Source organism: Oenanthe melanoleuca, chromosome 2, assembly GCF_029582105.1.
Source record: "Oenanthe melanoleuca isolate GR-GAL-2019-014 chromosome 2, OMel1.0, whole genome shotgun sequence".
In the NCBI taxonomy this organism is placed as follows: Eukaryota; Metazoa; Chordata; class Aves; order Passeriformes; family Muscicapidae; genus Oenanthe; species Oenanthe melanoleuca.
The window spans coordinates 91954462-91973984 of NC_079335.1; the positions used below are offsets into that span (position 1 = coordinate 91954462).

The 19523-nt window shown below is 43.5% G+C and overlaps 1 protein-coding gene across 2 annotated transcripts in view; it reads right to left on the reverse strand.

The window, feature by feature from the left end:
- Positions 1–306: 306 nt before the first annotated feature.
- SLC66A2 (solute carrier family 66 member 2) overlaps positions 307–19523 on the reverse strand; it is a 61510-nt gene continuing 42293 nt past the window's right edge. For both annotated transcript variants that reach the window (XM_056482890.1, XM_056482889.1), the window contains one exon: positions 307–3024. In XM_056482890.1, coding sequence (XP_056338865.1) covers positions 2817–3024 — 208 coding nt within the window. In that variant the 3' untranslated portion in view covers positions 307–2816. The remainder of the gene's footprint in view (positions 3025–19523) is intronic.

Here is a 19523-nt window from a genome sequence, read left to right on the forward strand (position 1 = left end):
CTTTTAAAGCAACATAGTAATCTGTTAGTAATTTGGCTTTTACTGTGAGCACTGCAAACACAAACAAGTCATGTGGTCTCGATGGGTAAGTTTACCCTGGTATGTATGGAAGAGCAGGGGACAGAAATCCAAAATACCTACTGTGCATCATGACTTCAGGACAATTTATTCCTTGTGCTTACTCACTCATCAGAAGGAAAAACCATGCTGGTTATTCATATTCAACAACACTCCTGACAAGATGATTTATAATAAGAGCTAAGAGCAATGCATTTTGTACCTGAACAAAACAAAGCAACACTGCAATTTATATATAATAGGTAATTTTTATTAAAAAAAACATTGCAACTGACAGAAAAAATAAAGTCCATGAAATGTGCCATACATTCAAAGAGATGGATTTAAAGTAAGCAATTTCTTACTCTCTGAGGTGATCATTGAAACAGATACTTCCTGACAATTAGAGAACAAAACAAAAGTTCTGTAACACTTTGTCCCTAAAGTACCTTGCAAGAAGTTCTAGAATTCCTGGCCAAGAGTCCTACTTGCTAAATGCCACATACAGAAGATGACTCGGACGTGGTTTCACTGGCTTCTCTTCCAGCATTTGCTGCTCTGGTGTAAATGAGACTGGTCTGCACAGCTGGTTTAGGTACTGATGACAGACTCAAGAATCCACCCAATGAAGAATCCCAAAAGGAAAAAACCAGTAATTGTTTTATCCTAGTAATATCTGTAGGTCAAAGCCAAAGAGGTGGCCAAATGTGTGCACTCCCAGGTGAAGCTATAACATACAAAAGTATGTTTCTAACGAACCATTAATTTCTTACATCCCTGTTTTGCAGAATATTAGAAAAAGACCACCAAATACAAAAATCTTACCATTACAAGTTATTAAAAAAACCCCTTCAGACCATTAAAACACACAAGAAAGTGTTTGATTCCAAACAGTAGAAATACAATCCTCATTAAAGCAGCATACCAGAGAAGCCAGTTGTTAAGTTTTCCAATTAAAAAAGACAAGAGCCCAGATGTTCTCGTAACACAACCAGAACACTGGAGAAAAGAGAGGAACAAAACATTCATAGTCTGCCATGCTGAGTACATTGTCTTTGTAAGGTCACTTCAGGCTAGAAGGGTATGGTATCAAACACAGAGTGTGGAGTCAGTGCCTGGGCACAGTGTGATTCCCCTCCACTGGACAGTTTGTCACCAATGAAGACACTCCAGACTCAAATCGTGAGGTTCCCACAGAAAGCATGGTAGGGGAAGTATCTGATTTACACACTGAAGTTATCAAACCTCAGACTTGCTGCCACTAGGAAAACAAGCTCTTGGGCTATTCTTACAGAAGAAAATATCCTGAAAAATCTGTCCAACACCTTGGCTGTGGTCAGACAGGACTCACCCAACAGAGGGAGGAAGCCCCATGAAGGAAGCAGCACAGGCAGAGCTGTTCCTGGGACCAAGGGCCTTGCTACAGCCTCCTCACATCACCTGGGGCAGTTTCATGACAGCAGTGTCACAACAGGAGCCCAGGGGCTTGGTCACAGCAGCAGCTGCACAGCACAGACAGAGCATGGTGACCAGTGCTGGCTAACAGCCTTTAGAGACAACATCTGCATAAACTCTGCTCTTTCAGCTTTCTCAGCCCCTCTCAGTACAGGCTGCTGATTCTTCTAAAAGAGAAGAATCTCTTCTTTAAGAGCCTAAAAGTTTACAACAGTAAAAGGAAAACATGGACTCCTTCCTTGTTGGGCCAAACGCCCCAAAACATAACCTGGTTCTTATTTGGCATTGAACAACATGAATACGAATCTCAGCCTCAACAAATCAAGCTGTCCTACTGGTCCTACTCCAGGGGATACAGCTTTGTCTCTGTCTCAGACTTTTTCATTTCTGAGCCAATAAAAGTGGACCTGCTTCTATCTTTGTGGCTCAGTCACCATCTAGAAATACTTGCCTGGCAATACTGGCAGCACCCATCTGCTGGCCCCTTGGGAAAGACACCATACCCTACAGCACAGCTCTGTCCCATGCACTGCAGGGACACTGCTGCCCCCCAAGTGCAGGGCAGGCTGTTCCCACACTCCATAGCTTCAAAGCACAACTACCTAAGTTCCCTGCAGTCTCCTGCTGCCTCCTCCTTTTGCCTGGATGCTTAACTGGCTGTGCCAGCTCTCAACGTGACTCCAGCACCATCATCTCTCCTCCATGTGTCCTCCTGCAGCAGGGATGAACACCTGCTCCCTCTTTAGCTTTACAGCCTCTGTGGCTGGCTCATTTCTGGCTGCTCACCTCTTTGCAGGGCCTCCCACCCCCACCTTCTCTCATCTTATAGAGAAAAGAGAAAGCTCCTGGATTTGCTCTTCAATACTTCTTCCTCCATCATGGAGATACTGAATGCTAGTATATGCCACAAACTTCCCACCAATATACAGACTTTATATTTTATAAATAGGTAGAAGTTTCAGACAAAATATCCTATAATTTCTGTGGTGTAACATTTTTAAATATCATTAAAAACACAAACCATCCAGCCCTTGTGATTAAATATACAAACATTTGTGAATTAATAAGGCTCATAGGTACATATGCAAAAATAAAGTGCCCCTCCCCCCACCAAGAAACAGTTCTGTACAGCTAAGTCTGAAAACAGAGCAAGTTATTTAACACAGAACCTCCCTAGCTGGACATGCAGCTGTATTTTCCATCCTCATTTCTGCTTTCAGCTTGGCAACACAGGAGTATTTACAAGTGGAAGAAGAGATGCCATGGCTGACTCTGCTGACCAGCAACCTGCCCAGCCAAGTTCCTCACAGGGCCTTGGTGCTGGCTGGGTGTGCAGTGTGGGACACGGGCTTCTGAGGGTAGTGGCTGTACAAGTAAACCTGCAACAGGATGGCAATGTCCACAAATACCTGCAGGAGTCCACAGATGGAGAACTGGAAAGGGGCCTGATTCAGGATGAAGTAAACAGTCTTGAACGTGTCCCCACTGGTCCACATCAGCACCATCTTGATGCTAAAAGACAGAAAAAAGGGAAGCATTTACTGAAAAGAACCTGGCTTTGGATTAGAGCTGCTGTGCCAGGGGATCCCACCTAGTGCAGCAAGGATTTATACCCAGCAGTGGGCTGGGACTGCCCTTGACAGGAGCAGGCAGCATGCCTGTCCCAGACAGCAGCACTGGACTTGGAAGGGAGGATCAAATTCTCCGTTCCACACACTGCAGCACTCTTATCTCAGCAATTACAGCTCTGAACACCTGTGGCTAGGAGGGTATCCAACATTTTAAAATATCCAGTTAAGACATTTGACTCAGTGGTGCTCTGTAAACATGACTGCCACATGCTGACAGCATTGACCATAAACCAAAGTAAAACAGTGCATGGAAAAGAACAGCAGTTATTCCTTGTGTGTGCCATTCTGTGCTCATGCAAGGTAAAGTAACACACAGATTGGTCTCCCATGCACGCACACTTTTAGCATCTGCTGAAACAAACAAAACAGGTAAAAGAAACCCCTCCTTACTGCAGAAAATGTATAACCAAAAAAAGCAGACAGACAGATTGTCCAGTAATACAGAAAGAGGAGAAATTACATGCCTGCAGCTGTTACTGGAAGGATGAACAGCACTAGGGATTTTATCAAGGACACAGATCAAGAGCAATGCTCAGAGTTCTTTTCAATAATCAAACTTGCTTTCATCTCGCTCTTCTGCTGAGCATTCCTTGTCCTGTAGTCCAACTCCTGCTTCCCCACATCAGGAGAAACTCCGGGGAACAGAAGCAAGTTCTTCAAACATACCAAATTATTTTCAGTGTCCTCAACAAAATGTGAACAACCAAACCTGGAAGGCTGTTTCTGAGCTTCATGCACTTTATCAGGAGAGCTTTTTAAGCAGCTGGATAAGCAGCAGTGGACAAAAGCTTTGTAGTTCACAGTATGAACGCTGCACGTGATTTGCCATAATTACAAGCAATTTACGTTTTGCCAGCACGGACTCCAATTCATCACACACAGCCAGGCCCATGCAGCAGGGCATTTGCTGACTTCATGTGCATTTTTCAAACACTCAGGCAGGAGCTCACAGGGTTTGTGTTTTGGGCACAAGAGCACACACAGTGCCACTGCAAGCCAAATGCTGCAGCCCACTCTTTCCCCACATGGGAAGGGTGGCCAAGAGCATCAGTCTGTGCAGCCCCATCACACTGTGGAAACAGGAGCCTTTTGTAATGCTGGTCATGTGGCCCACAGCACAAAACAGGTCTGCAATCAGGACCTTCCACAGAATCTCTGTGGAACTGCAAGCAAGGATATGGGGTTGAGTGAGCAGTCATTTCCCACCCAAGGTCATTGTAAAAATGTAAATAAATAATCAGAGAAAGAAAACAACTGCTGAACTCTACACATAATTTGTGCTTGGTGCAAACAGCCTCCACCACCTGCCCTGTGTACGTTCCCAGTCACACCAAGTTACCTTACATCACACTTACAGGACATTTGTAGATACAGGTGGTGGTCAGAATTGACTGAGATTTTAATTAGGAGGGCAATAAACTCTGAGGGTAATAAAACTGGCACCTTGCTTGCTGGCAGACAATATTTCTCCTCCTTTGACTTTAATGTATTGTGTTTGCTGGGCAACTGATGACAATTTAATTGTGAATCTGTCCTGGCGTGGCTAGGCACCCTCACTAAAAGCACATGCTCAACCAGGCTGATCAAACTAACTGCTCACTCTTGATAGAAGAGCAATTCAGGGATACCAGGAGATAGCTGAATAGGAATTTAACAAATATCCTTAATACAAAGGGTATTTGCCACTGTTTCAATGGAGAAAGCCAGCTGGGTTGTTCAAGTGACCTTACAGTGCACTGCAGTTGTGGAGAAGAAAATACAGAGTCAGAAGATGTACAGCCTACAGAAGAGTTAACGCCCTCAAAGAAAGAATAAACAATCACTGAGGGAAAACTTAAGGACACCTGCAGTTCAGCAGCACCACAGGAGCCAAGCACACCTCTAGCTGTGTCACATGCTGTGCCAAGTTTGCCAGAGCAAGTCTGTGTTTTGCTAGGAAGCCACCTGTGAACTCAACAGTCTGCAACACCGGCTGGAAAACTTGGTGCATGTTCTGCCAGCCTCTGCATGTTCCAGAGCCTGCACTTCAGCTCATACATCTGACACTCTAGGACATCATCATCATGCCTGGAGTTCTCACTAGGACATGACAATCCTCCACACACACAAAAATCTTAACTTGTCCTTGACAAAAATGATCTTAAAAAATGCTACAAGTAATTTAAAGAGCTAGTGCCACTGGTCTGTGTACTAAAAAATCCTTCTCTGTCCAGTAGCTTGGACAAAGCACCAGAGAAAACCTGCAAATCACCAAGGTACAACAAAAATAAAATACAGAAAACACTTGACATCCCACAACACTCAGTCCTGCAGATGCACCAAGGTTCTCAGGCTGATGCAAAGTAGTGACTGTGGGAGTGCTGGCTGCCCTCCCAGAGGAGAGGCTGGGACTGGACAAAAGGAGCACATCCAGCAGAGACCAAAAGGTGCATGGAGTAATCACAAGGAACTTAGCAAGGAAATGGGGACAGTGTCATGCAAGAGATGAGAAAGGCAATGCAGGGCTACAGAGGAAAGCAAAGGAGACAGCAGAGGAGCCAATAAGTTGGTCAGATAAGAAGAGGATAGAAAAAAGAGACTGGAACAGGACAGGAAATTACAGGAATGGAAGAGAACTGGAAACTTCCTACACGAGTCCTTGAAAATGACCAGCAGACAGTTTGTGTGGCAGGGTTTTGGTACCAGGGCCCAGGGAGGCAGGCTACAAAGTGACTTCTGTAAGAAACTGCCAGAAGCTTCCCCTAAATCCAAGAGAGCCAATGCCAGCTGGCTCCAAGATGGACCTGCCACTGGCAAAGGCTGAGCCCATCAATGACAGTGGTAGCACCTCTGGGATAATGTATTTAAGAAGGGGGAAAAAACTGCTGCACTACACAGCAGCCAGGTGAGAGAAGTGAGAACATGTGAGTGGAACAGCCCTGCAGACACCAAGGTCAGTGAGAAGGAGGCACTGGTACAGAGATTTCCCTGCAGCCCACGGTGAAGCAGCTGTATCCCTGCAGCCCATGGAGGTCCATGGGGGAGCAGAGATCCACCTGCAGTATGTGAAGGAACCCACCCTGGAGCAGGTGGGTGCCCAAAGGAGGTTGTGACCCCAAGGGAAGCCTGTGCTGGAGCAGATCCCTGGCAGGACCTGTGGGTCCATGGAGAGTGCAGCCCAAAGCAGCAAAGCTGGAGCAGCTTTCTGTCAGGATTTGTGACCCCTGGGAGGACCCAGGATGGAGCAATCCACTCCTGAATGACTGTACACCATGGAAAGGACACATGGGGACCCACACTGGAGCAGTTCATGAGGAACTGCATACCATGGGAAGGACTCACATTGAAGAAGTTCAGGAAGCACTGTCTCCCTGGGAAGAATCCCAAATGGAGTAGGGAAAGAGCATGAAAAGGACAGAGCAGCAAAAACAACATGTGATGGAACTGACTGCAGCCCTCATTCCTTGTCCCTCTGTGCCATTTGTGGAGAGAATGTAGAAAAGATAAAATAAAATTGAGCTTGGGAAGAAGGGAGAGGTCTGGGGAAGCTGTTTTAAGATTTGGGTTTATTTCTCATTATTGTACTCTGTTTTTGATTGGCAAGAAATTAAATTAATTTCCTTCAGTGGAGTCTGTTTTGCCTGTGATGGTAACTGGTGAGTGATCTCCCTGTCCTTATCTCGACCTGTGAGCCTTTCATCGTATTTTTCTCTCCTTCCTGTCCAGCTGAGGAGCAGGAGCAGTAGAGTGATGTGGCATTAGCCAACACCAATCCACCATGAGGGCAAAGCTAGGGAATGAGCAAAGAGGTGTGTGCTGGCCCAGGACCCCCATCTCACCACTCCAAGCACCCCGAAATGCCCCCAGCACCCTCTCTAAGTCAGCACGTGTCTCACTCCTCCAGTGCCCACTCCAGGGAGGGGAAAAGCTACAACTGCTGTTGGCTCTCCCCACCTCAAGCAGCACTGTTTGCACACACAGCCTCAAAGTTTCAGCTTGCTGAGAAACCTATTGAGTGTCCCTGTGGCACCCTGGGGAAAACAGAGCTGACCCTGCCCCTACTACCACACCACAGGCCTGAGATGGGCTGGATGAAACTTACACCATCAACACAGCTTCTGTCAAGTCCCAGTTTCCAGATTCTCAATGCAATGGTGATGGTCCTCCCCCTGATGTGGGATTTGCAATTCTCTGTCCTTGCTGCATATGCAGATGTCACCGCAGATGCAGCGGTGTGTGTATGACTGTGAGGGATGGATGGCATGGACACACTGTCACTGTTCTCATATCTTCCAGCTATTGTGTCACTTCAGGGTGCCACATGGCACAGAAAAGCCAGTTTTTGTCTGCAGCTTCTCAACTTTACCCAGTCACCTGGGGAAGAGAGGTAATTCTTATATTTATTCTTACTTTTGGGGTAGACAAGAAAAACACCATTCTAGCTTGGGCAGATAGCTGCCCCTTACGTGCCCTGGTGGAGAAAAGAACAGTGTCTGTGAAAAAGGGAGCATTTTATTGCCCAAAAGAAATGGAAATTTTCAATTGGTTGTGGAGAAGAAAGAACAAAAAGGGGAGAGTACACTTAAGCCCTTGCTCCACTGCTCTATTGTATTTGCTGAGAGTCATTAGCTTGGAAAAGACCTCCAAGATCACTGAGTTCAACCATTAGCCTAAACTCAGCCACTCATGCCAAGTCCACCACTAAACCACCTTAAATAGTGCATGTGCACATCTTTTAAATATCTCCATATTCAGATGGATGTAAACCAGCACTCTCAGGTGAGGGTTCTGCTGCAGATCTCTCCAGCCACTCTTTCCCAAGCCTGTAGCTGGGGCTTGTTGTAACCCGAGTCCAGGACCCAGCATTTGGTCTTGGTGATGCTCATACAACCAACCTCAGCCCATGGATCTGCACCTTTGCCATGTGAGCTGGTAGATCACAGACTCTGGTGCAGCAGTCTGATCCTTGGCTTCACAGTGCAAGAGAAAATGCTGCACTGCTAAGGCAGAGGAGGCTTTGCTACAATAGGCAGTCAGGGCTCACCATCTACACTGCCTGAGACTGGAAAGCACGGCACAAAGAGGATGCGTGCAGCAAAAATTTCCCAGACTATCTCACAAAGACCAACTTCACACTCCATCTTCCTGCTATGTGCAAAGTCACACAAGCCAAGCTGTTCTGTGCAGCACTGGCTACAAAGCAAAGCAGGACTTAGGAGTAAATATTTTTTTCCCCAAAATAGCCCAGAGCTAAGCTGGGGAGATGCAGAAGGCAGTAAATGCTCACCTTGTTGATATGGAGGATATGCTCTAGGAGGACAGCACAACTGCTCTTAGCACAAATGAGCAAGCAGGTTAGGGGTGAGCAGTGCCAGAGAGCAACCTGGGGATGCAGAAATAAACAAATGGCAGCGTTTGTCTGTGTGACAACAGAGATGCCAACCAGAGAGGCAGGAACTGCATTCAAGTAGCTGGAATTGCCAGAGGCTGAGGCAGACTTGTGGTAAAAATAGCACTTCCCAGTAATGTACATCAGCACCAGTATCCAATGACAACAAACCTCCTAAAAAGCAAGCACCTTCCTCACAGCTGAGGAGTTGTTAATGTAGTAACAGTGTCAAGTCTGCATAAATTGCAAATGACCACAAAGAGGAAAAGCTGGTATTTTTCCAACTGTTTTCAAAATCTGAAAGAGCATTTACTTATTCTGCTGCTGGAATTAATTCTCAGAGATACACCAGCCCTTCTGATCAGACACCAGACTAGGGGTGGGTTGCTAAATGATGGCTTTCAATATGGTAATATGAAAATGCCCTACGGTGCTGTTGTTCTCTACCACTGATAGCAGATTTCATAAACAAGCTGTACCCCTCTTCATTTGCTAAATAAATAAATTACATGCTGGAAAACAGCAATCACTTTTCTCATGGAAAAAGTTGCTTCTTTCAGGTTCCCTGTATGTTGTATATTAATCATGAAGTGACAGCAACTAGAGGTAAAAAACAGGTATGAGTAACATGGTATCTGCAGTCAGCCAACAAATCTTAATTTTTATAGAATTATTTCTGCAATTATTTAGATGCAGAAAGAGCTACACTCAAAAAAAAGGAAAAAAAAAAAAAAACCCAAACCACATTCTCTTGCTTCTTTCTTGGAACTATACTAGGGGCTAAGTAATTTACAAAACAATTCTATTTGCCAGACATTCAGGTTCTATCTGCTTTATCCAGGACTAATACTATTCTAATCAAAGCTTTTCAGCATCTTCATTCCTTCTGTGCAAAAACTGGCTGCAACAGTCTCAAGCCTCTGATTTTCCCTTGGAATCTTTGCACACTCTGCCCAACATTAGTCACTTGTGGATCATTACACCTTCCTTCTTCCTTCATCTGAAAAAACAAAAACTACCAAAAAGAAGGATCTGGTAAAAGAACATGAGATGTGAAGCCCCCTCTTCCATTCCCTGTCTGTTCCCAGTATGTCTTAGCACTGTTGCATCCCTCCATCCAAACAGCAGCAGGGCTGCAGAGAAGCAGTTTGCAGAACACGGGCTGGGACCGAGCACAAAACATGCAGGAGGAAAAAGACACAGCAGTCCTCGCTTCCTGTTTGCACTGCAGATTTTCTCACACTGATGTTATGACTCTGCATGTTTGTAGGTTAACACACAAACCCAAAAATACCCTGCACACTGGAAGACACTGAGAGAATCAGACATTAGACGGTGACTTCCATTGAAAAATCCTGCAGTGGTTGCAGCAGACGTTTCAGCACAAATAGCAACAGGAGGTACGTGTTGCCCTGATGTAATTACATCCTGCTACAGTCAAAAACCGAGGGCTAACTGTGCTCAGACACTCAATGAACTCAAAACTTCTAAGTTATGTTTGATATGAGAAAAAAAGAATATAATTTATTGACCTATACATATGTAAAGAAGAGAAATTAGCCCAGACTATTTGCTCAAGATTCAGTGGAAGTTGTCCATGACTTCCACACATCATGGCCCCACATCATGGCCAACTTCCCCACATCTTGGCCACAGGTTTTGCTAAATCAGAAAATCTGATTGGACTGCCACAGTTTTAGACATTTCTTCATATATTAGCACTTGACATTCATACTTGTTAAAACACAGTGATAAACCTTTGAATGACGGGATACAAAAGCAGAATAAAGTAATTTAAAAGCTGACAATATAGTATTTCATTCAGGAATGAAGTCCACACAGAAGCAGCCTGTCAAGTGAGTATTTTCAACATTGCATTTGGTTTTGGGAAGTGAGGAAGAAGGTACAGAAGGTATCTCTCCAGCAACCTTTTAAGCTGCTACCTCCCACAAGCCATTTGCACAGGAATGTCTGGGAGAGAAAGCAGATTCAGTTGTAACATCCTGACTTTGGAAAACTTTCAGCTCCCATTTGCAGCTCCAAAATAGGCTACTTGAAAAAGACAGCAAGCATCCCTAACACTGCACTTCAATCAGAGGCTGGCCTGCCTACAGCAGTGAAACACAGACCAGAAAACATGAAACACGAATGCCATGTTATTTTTAACACTGCACAAAACAAACAAAAATTAATAAATAGAGCACTTGTTTCTAACAAAATGCCATATGGCTTAACAAAAAAAGGAGTCCTCCTCATGTTAACCAAATCGTTTAGCCTGCCAAAAACTATTAAAGGGAAAAGAAGTAAAAGAAAACACACGGATCAGATATCCAAAATGTCTGAAGTTTGAAAACATGGAAACTAAGTGTGCATACCCTAAGACAGGTCCTTCTGTGTGAACAAGCAAAGATCTTGTTTTAAATATTGCACAACCAGCTGGGAATCCAAGCATGAAACTGCTCACCAGTCCTACGTGCCCTGCTTGGTGTGGGTGCCTTACCTCACTTCTCAACAATTCCTCTCAGGCTGAAGCAGCACTGACCATCTCCAGAGAAAGACATTTGTCCAGCCCCACATTACTAGCAGGAGTTAAGAGGAGCATGCACCAAGAGAGATCCAGTATTTATTTTGGACCTCTGTAACCAAGCTGAAGCAATTGAGTTAAAGCCATATCCACAAGCAATTGATACCACAGTCAGCTGCAATCCAAGAGCAAATTATCTGAAAGTTCCTGTGATCTTCAAGGACTGTACTCATCAATGAGGAAAGATGAAATGCAGGATTTCACTCTGAAACACCATCAGGCAAACAAACCCAGAAAGGTGCTGCCAAACAAAAAAGTTGCACAGAAAAACAAGGTAAATGGGTATTGTCACTTTTTTTTACACGACTGTTTTCTAAACGTCCAGGAATGACAGTGTCAGGCATTTTGATCCCATGTAGCTTATCCAGCCAAAAGCCAGTATTTGTTAGAACATGTCTATGAAAGGACAGTCAAGAGGAGACTACAAGACACGCTGCACAGGCCAGTAGGTAGTTCAGGATCACTAACATGGCCTCCAACTATGCCAGGCAGCTGTACCTAAAGTCCAGTCTGTAGGGGTCCAGAAACTGGTAATTCTTAACACCTACAAAGTACTTCTGGTACTCTATAACTTGTGCAGACAGAAGGGCAGCAGGTCTTAAACAGCACAAAAAACTCTAAGTTCTGTGAAGCAGGTGTGAAAATAAATCTCCTCCGTGGATCAGAGGAGAGATTTGAGCCACAATTGACACCAATGCCCTTTCTGCAGGAGACATGGATGCCAGCCAGACTGCAAAGCTCAGGTCTGCTTAGACATGTGTCATGAACACAGATCAGACAGGCTCTGTTTCTGCTGCTGGTGAATTGGGAAGCTTGAGACCTGCTGCCACAGCAGGGACCAGATTTCCACTGGTGTTAGGGCAGAAAATCACGTCCTGCACCTCTCGCAATAACCGCAGTCAGCTGCCAACGCACACGGTACTGTCAGTGCAATGAGAATGGTGCAGAGAACACCTCAATTACACCATCCTGCAACATCTCACTCATGAAGTTGTTCTGGAGGATCTGTCCCTGGTTCCCTGTCTCTCACCTCCCACTCACGGCATTGCAGTTGGTGGAGCTGCAGGCACAGCTGCTGGCTCATGCCGCTCTAGATGCTCTGCTGCTGCCCACCTTCTCTCCAGCCACTTGGCACAGCCCACCCTGGGGCCCCACATCATGCACTGAAAGGTGGGTGATAAAAGGGCTTGCTGCCATGCAAGGGCACGAGAATTCCTTCCCTTGACTTGCTTCCCTGCAGGGTGAGCTGGCCTGCCACGTCCCAGTAGTTGCAGCCTGCCCACTGCCAGGAGGGACGTCGCTGCTATGTCCGGCAAGGCCAGTGCCAAGAAGTAGCAACATAATGTCCCTGTGCAACACCATTCAGTGTATTTCCTGCTCCAGTTCTAAATAACTTGGGACAAATTAAATTTGAAATGTAATAAAAACACGTGAGGGAACAGATGTTTGCTTCAGCACAGCTGTGTATCCCAAGGCTCAAAGCAATGCTTTTAAATCTTCCTTTCTTTCTGCCCTAGACAACCAAGAGATCATCAGACTCTTCATCCAACTCGAGGTAATTTGAGCACATTTTCCCTTCATCTTCATATGGTAACAAGTACATAGCTTGAGCACACTTCTAGTATTCTACTTCAGTAGCTGAATTACCTGTTTGGTTAACATACACAAAGTAACAGTCCCAGCTGTAGTTTCCTTGTTCTAGATGACTGGAGTTCACTTGTCTTCAAAGCCAGCATCCACAAGGACAAAATCTAATGATGTTGCAGTCATTACTTTTCATGAATAATCACATCCTTCAGTTAATAAAAATGCTTCTCACATTCTAGGAAAACACTGAGGAAATTAAAACCCCAAACACTAGTGGGTAAAATAAGAGTGATCACTCAGGGACAAAGTCCAGATTACTGTCTGGAAATTACAGATATTTGCAAGAACAGAGCCTGCATTCTCCTCCAAAACACCTTAGCACTGTAAGGAAATAATGGCAGACCAGGCAGTGTTAGGTCAATGCCTGGACTCAGCAGAGGTTTCTTCCAGCCTTATTGATTCTATGAAATAACCTCTTGAAAGCTCTATATGAAGGTATGCCACTACCTAATTCATCTGAAATGCCAGGTTTTTCCCTTTCCTTGCACATGCTCATGTGCACACAGAGATGCAGAAGTGAAGTTACTGATGACAGTGACACACCATAAACCTCTGTGCTGCTTCTCAAAGCAAAGCCCAGTGGGAAGCAAAGCTGTGCTTTGTCAGCAGGTGCCACCACAAACCAACCCTTTCTGAGCCACTTCCCATATTGCCACTGACCCACGGTGGCTGCAGTGCTTTGAAGCCCTGCTGTAGGCAGAACTGAATGCTGCAGGGAGGAAATAAAAACATCATGATCACATCCCACATCCAGTAGCATGAAACAGATCATCAAATTTCAGCCCAAGTACGGTTTTTGCAGTTCAAAAAAGATAGATATCCTCCAGCCTATCTTCATTCCCAAACTCTTGCCATCTGCTGCCTTGTACACTATGAATCCTGTTTTAGGAAATTCTCTAATACAAGACTTAGTATCTGACAGGACAAGGCTTCCACAGCTACCCTGAAAGCTTGTCTGACAATGCCAAGACATTTGGCTAGGCATGTAATTCCCTTATGTGATGTAGACATGTATCATTCCTAGCCATCCTCCCCAGAACAAATTAAAACTCTGCCTTTCAACCTTGTTGAAACAGGTTTTTCTGCTATAAGATTTTTTTTCTTTCTACATTCCACTCAAGAATACTATGAGCACTTCCCCCCATCTCAGTTTTTGTGCACATCAGTCAGTATGTCAGTCTCTGCACTTCCCACTCCTCTTCTGTTTGCTTGTCCCTGTGTGTCTGAGGTGCAGGGGACCAAACACACCATTACAGGTCAAAGCTGAAACAGAAAATCTCTGTAGTCAACCCACTCACATCTCCCTGACTCCTATTCTCTACCCAGTTCTTCTTAGTAGTCTTCCTGGACCACACTGCAAAGTCACTTCCTGAGCTAAGGTCCTTTGATCTATTTCTTTCTGCTGTTCTGGCTTATCTGTTAACTACTTAAATTACTCACCACTCTGCTGACTTTACAGATCTTCATCACAGTCAGTATTACCATTATGGCTGTTTGCATTCTTGCATCTCAACCTACACTTCTTTAAACTCAAATCTCAGTTTACTTCCATTCTATATTTCTAATTCTACTCAGCCCTACTGCACTGAGGGACAAAGCTCTGCAACCACATAAGTAGGTAACCCACTTACACAACTGGCTGTGGTGAACTCTAATAAACAATACAGGTGCTGGAATGTCAATACTTGAAGTACATTTGTTCCTAAATTTATTGGGTAACAGAGGAAGACAACATTTTTAGAAAACTTTAATCTCTCAGGTATCTTCATGACACACTTAATTCCCCCCTTTTGTATCTTGACCTGACCTGATCTATGCTAAATATCTTGCATGACACTTCCTTGCCAGAGGAGGATGGAGCACCTAAACTTGATAGAATGGTTTTGTAACAGAAGTACAATAAATTTTCTCTTGTAATTCAAATTCTCAGGGCACAGAAAAAACCACCTACTGAGAGAGCACTCATTAAACATGCCAGCAGAGCTTTATTCCTATTACTGTACAGAAGCCTTGAACTATTTGTAAAAGATGAATGGTTTTGGTTTGAAGTAATTTGCTTTGAATTTGCTTTTTGAACTGAGGGGATGAGGTGCCAGGGGAAGAGAAATGAAAAAAAGGTTCAATATGAGCAAGAACTTTAGCAGTCCACACTGTGCTGCAACCTTGGAGATGCTTAAGGGAAGTGGATACTGCTGCTCAGGCTCTCAGAAGCACTGCAAGGCTGAGGGAAGGAAGGTCTCCCTCCTGGATTTTTCCACCTGTCCCTTCCTTCAATTCTGAAATTCTCAGAAGTGTTGAGTGTACAGGGCACAAGGCCTGTCTTTGGAGTTTCATACTGTGCTGCTGCAGGTCTTGAGAGAACAGCTCTGGGGCAACACAGCAGGCAAGCACAGAAGTGACTGCAGTGCTGACCCAGCACAGCAACCCACAGGCCACAGATCTACAGAGAATCAAGCAGAAAGTGCAGGCCCTTGAACCTGGGGTATCGATCACAGGTCTGCTTCAAATGAAAAGAGGCTCTGGAGAAAAGAAACCAGTTAATTCCTAGGATCAGAAGAAAAGTTTCAGTCCATCTGTTCACATGCTGACAGGACTCTGCCCTCATGCCGAGTGCACTGAGACCAAGTCTGTTTATTTTCCTGATGTAGTAACACTTTCAAGGGAGAAGAAATCAGAAACCTTCTGAGGACTACAGACTACTTTCTTTAATCTCTTAGCCTTAAAACAGGCAGATTTGGGAAGGGAATCTGATGTTCCTGTTGCTTAATAGAGCTACAAATGAAAAGGTGAAGAGAGAACACAAGCTGTTTGTAGTAAGCCTTACAGTTACACAAAAACCCCATCCATCCAGTCATGAAAATTGTTCACTGATTATTATGCAAACCTGGATGTGTATGCAGAGTCCAGAAATGAAAAACCTTGGAATATTTTACATAAAAGTCATGATAAAGGACAATAGCAACCAGCTGATCAGTGCCACGAGCAGAAGAGGAAATGTCAGCAAAGCAAAACAATCGAACAAGTAAAACTTCCCCAGAAAACTATGAATGCTGGCCACAGAAGCAATAACAACATTTGCTGTAGGCCCACAAAGAAAACCAAGGATCTAAGTAAAGAAGAGCATTTACACAGACAAAAGAATACAATCACAGAACTACAGTAAATTATATGTATAGTGTAAAATAGGTTATTTGTAAGCACAGTGACAGTTCTGATTATCTTAGTGCAATAGGAAAGGCAGCAAAACTAAGAAATGAACTATATACAACCCTAACTACAAACCACTTTTAAGTATAGCTAATAATTTAATTTTACATTTACCCAATGTAGTTCTGGGTCATGCTTAAGACCTGGATTTCTCTATTTTCCAGGGTCCCAGATTTAACTTTTAGGTCCTAACTACTCCCTTGAAAACTACTTTTTCTTTCATAACTTAGTCCCTATGATTGTCTGCACAATGCTTTATGCAATGAAAACCTACTTCTTAGTTGGGTCAGATGATTTGAATCCACAAAATTATACTGGGGGGGTTTTATTTGTTTGTTTTAATTTAATGGCCCTCACTTCCCATATCCCTCTTCCATGTTCTCTGTTTTGTCTGTTTAATATATAAAGCAGCTGATATTTTAAGAGTAACAGAAGACTCTGTTTAATCAGCACCTGGAGGGTACAATGCCAAAGCCTGTGGGAAACAGTTCTCTCTCTATTCAGCATCTTCCTTGGTGTTAGCTCTGAGACACAATTAACTCCTAACTCAGGTCTCCACTGTGCTGGTCAGTGCTGCTTTGTGCACGTGGCATACTCAGGAAAGGAAATCTTTCACACAGACATCCATTATCCCTACTCCTATTTCTTTGATTTTGCTCTCATCCATGCAATTTCTGAGTGAGAAACAGGCGCTGAAGAGAAAAAAAAGTAGCATTCAATACAGCCATTGCCTGCATCATTCTCTTTTAACTTCCCTTCTTTTTAGCACTTTTTAAGTTAGTTTCCAGTTAATTTCTCTTACTTCTTTACTAAGCCTCCCCAAAAAAGCACAGATACATAAAGAAGTTGTCATAAGAGATATGAATTGCCTCCCTTTTTAATGGAACTAATTTTTTTCTGAAGAAGCTAATACATAATTGGTGCCTGAGCAGAAACATCCACAAGTCCTGCTACCTTCCTCTAGCACAGGGTTTTGTTCTCTTTTAAATAGCATAAAGGAAGGAACTCAAACTTACTCCGAAGGAAGTAACTCAATGAAGCTGTTTTATTTATTCACAAATAAAAACTTCCCTCAGGCTAAAAAAATCCCAAGAAACCACAGGAGTAGCACTTTTAGAACACTTACTCAATCTCCTGAAATCTGAACACTCACTAAAGGAAGTGTCCAGACATTGGTTAGCCAGTCCTGAATAAAGCCTTCTACATCTGTTCATTACAACTGGTTAATACAATACCGGCAGAAAAACATAGCAGTGTTCATTAATATTCACAGTGTTTAAATAAATCCAGGATTTGCCTCTGGGACAAACACTGTTCTCAGAAGTCAAAAGTTTATCCTGAATAATGATATAAAGAGCTGCATGTCTCATAAAGGAAAAAGCTATAGATGAGTATTCAATAAAAGCAACCAAAAGTAACATTTATCTCTCTAAGAAATACTGTCTTCTAGTATTTTTAATATTACCTATAAAGGAGAAAAGTAAATAATATACTAAATATCTATAGATATTGGAATAATTTAGTAGAAATTATTCCTTTCATACCTCTTTATATCACACTCATTTCACTGGATACATCTCAGACAAACACTTACTCATAACTAGCTCACAGCTGCAGCATACCTCATAAGACATTTCTGAATGAAAAAGCTTCTTTTAATTTGCAGTTCTTGACTCCAGCAACTGACTCAATAAACACCAATTGTTTCTCCTTCAGTAATTTGTGCTTTTTAAAACAGGATAATCACTGTGACTGACCCAGCACTACCACAGGAGGGACTAAATTAACATTTTTCTTTCACAGCACAATAACCCAGTTGAATGAAATCCTGAGATTATCCTCATTCAGCCTTTTCAGACTAGATTTCTCAAGACAGTCTCCACTGATTGTGTTGGCTGTCTCCAGACAGGGAAATTCTGTGCCCCCGACCCCATGTCAGCCAAACACAACATTAAAAGTCGTGCAGAAAGGAAGTTCCTTCCAAGCAGACTGAAAGCTGTCCAAGAGCAAGAAGACAGACCTGGGAAGCTGCTTGCAGAGGGACAACACAGATTTTCCCTGGCTGTGTCCTTCTGACCGTGCAGCTGCACATGCAGCCCTGAGCCAGGCACAGCAAGGGCCAGGGTGCAAGGGTGCAGCCAGGGAAGAGACAACACTGCCTATCAGGACCTCAACTACTGCTGCAAAACGACCTTGCTTTATTGATCCCCATTTCCAAGCTTACAACTGATGGACACATTTGGGTATCCAATGGACTGTGGCTTCTGAGATTTCAAGATATGCAGCCCAGACCAGTCCTACTACCAGACCTCTTTCTTGGACCTGGGAAGATTGTGCCAAGCAGTAGCTCTGACTGAAAAGAAATTGCTTCTCTAAGGGGTTTGAGCAGCAGCTGGCAATCAAAAAGGGTTACTGTCAGGTGATTTTGAGAAGCCTTTGCAAAATACTTCCAATGAAGGGCAGTTATTTTTTTCTGGAGTAGGGCAGCAGACAGGAATGCAATACTGTCCTGGAGCAAATCAAACCTCGTGCAGTCCCAAGGTGAACATGGTCCTTGGGTAGGACCACACACCTACAACTTGGTCATAGACATTACAGAGGAACGCCCTCCATCCTCCTCCTCTGCTGGAGAGAGGTCACATGGGATTATGAGGAGAGCATAGTAACAGCTCTCCCCACACCTACACAAAAGCACACACTGCCCCCCTACAGGAACTCCACAAAAGCTGTTGTCCACACAAGGATGCAATTCTCCCAATGCACTGACCTTTGTGTGCAGTAGTGTTGCTACCAGATCCAGAGCCAACCTTCCTGCCCTTTCCACTGCCTCCTGTTGAACACCACCTTTCCTCACAAATACAGTTTATTGGAAAGAGAAAGTGACTGGGAGGCAACTATCCTAGAAGGAGTGGGGACGTGAAGACAAATGACAGAGTAAGTTCCTGACTGTATGGTTTTTGTCACAAAACAAAAGAACTTAATAATACAAGGAGCATCAGATCCCAACTGTAGCATTCAGCAGCTCTGACTCCTAAAAGGTGATAGAGAGGAGGTGTTCTGGATGTCAAATCTTGAAATATTTTACCACATGGGGATGAACAAATCTTTTAATGTCATATTGCCTTTTTTCCTCAACTACTCTGAAGCTTTTGTCCTTTTTCTAACATAATAATTTATAATTCTAATCCACCCCAATAATTAAAGCAACTAAATTACTCTTTTCCTAGGTGACCTGACAGAGCTAGTTTAGTTCTTGAAAAGAATGGAAACTAAGTGAATATTTCTTTGATAGGTATTAACACAATTCATTACAAAGCATTTCTGTCAAGTTTAGTACCATAATTTATACAACTACTACTCTACTATTTAGGTTTGCAACCATGCAGAAGCACTTAAACACTTAAAGAGAGCTTCAAGTTTCCATAAAGTATGCATTCCAAAAGTAATCAGGTGAATTGTCAAAGAGAACATGATGAAAATTTCTGTTGCTTTGACTAGCTCACTTGTTTACTTAATCATAGGAAAATTTCCACCCATCAATCATCAGCCCCAAGGACATACTATACTATCTTCA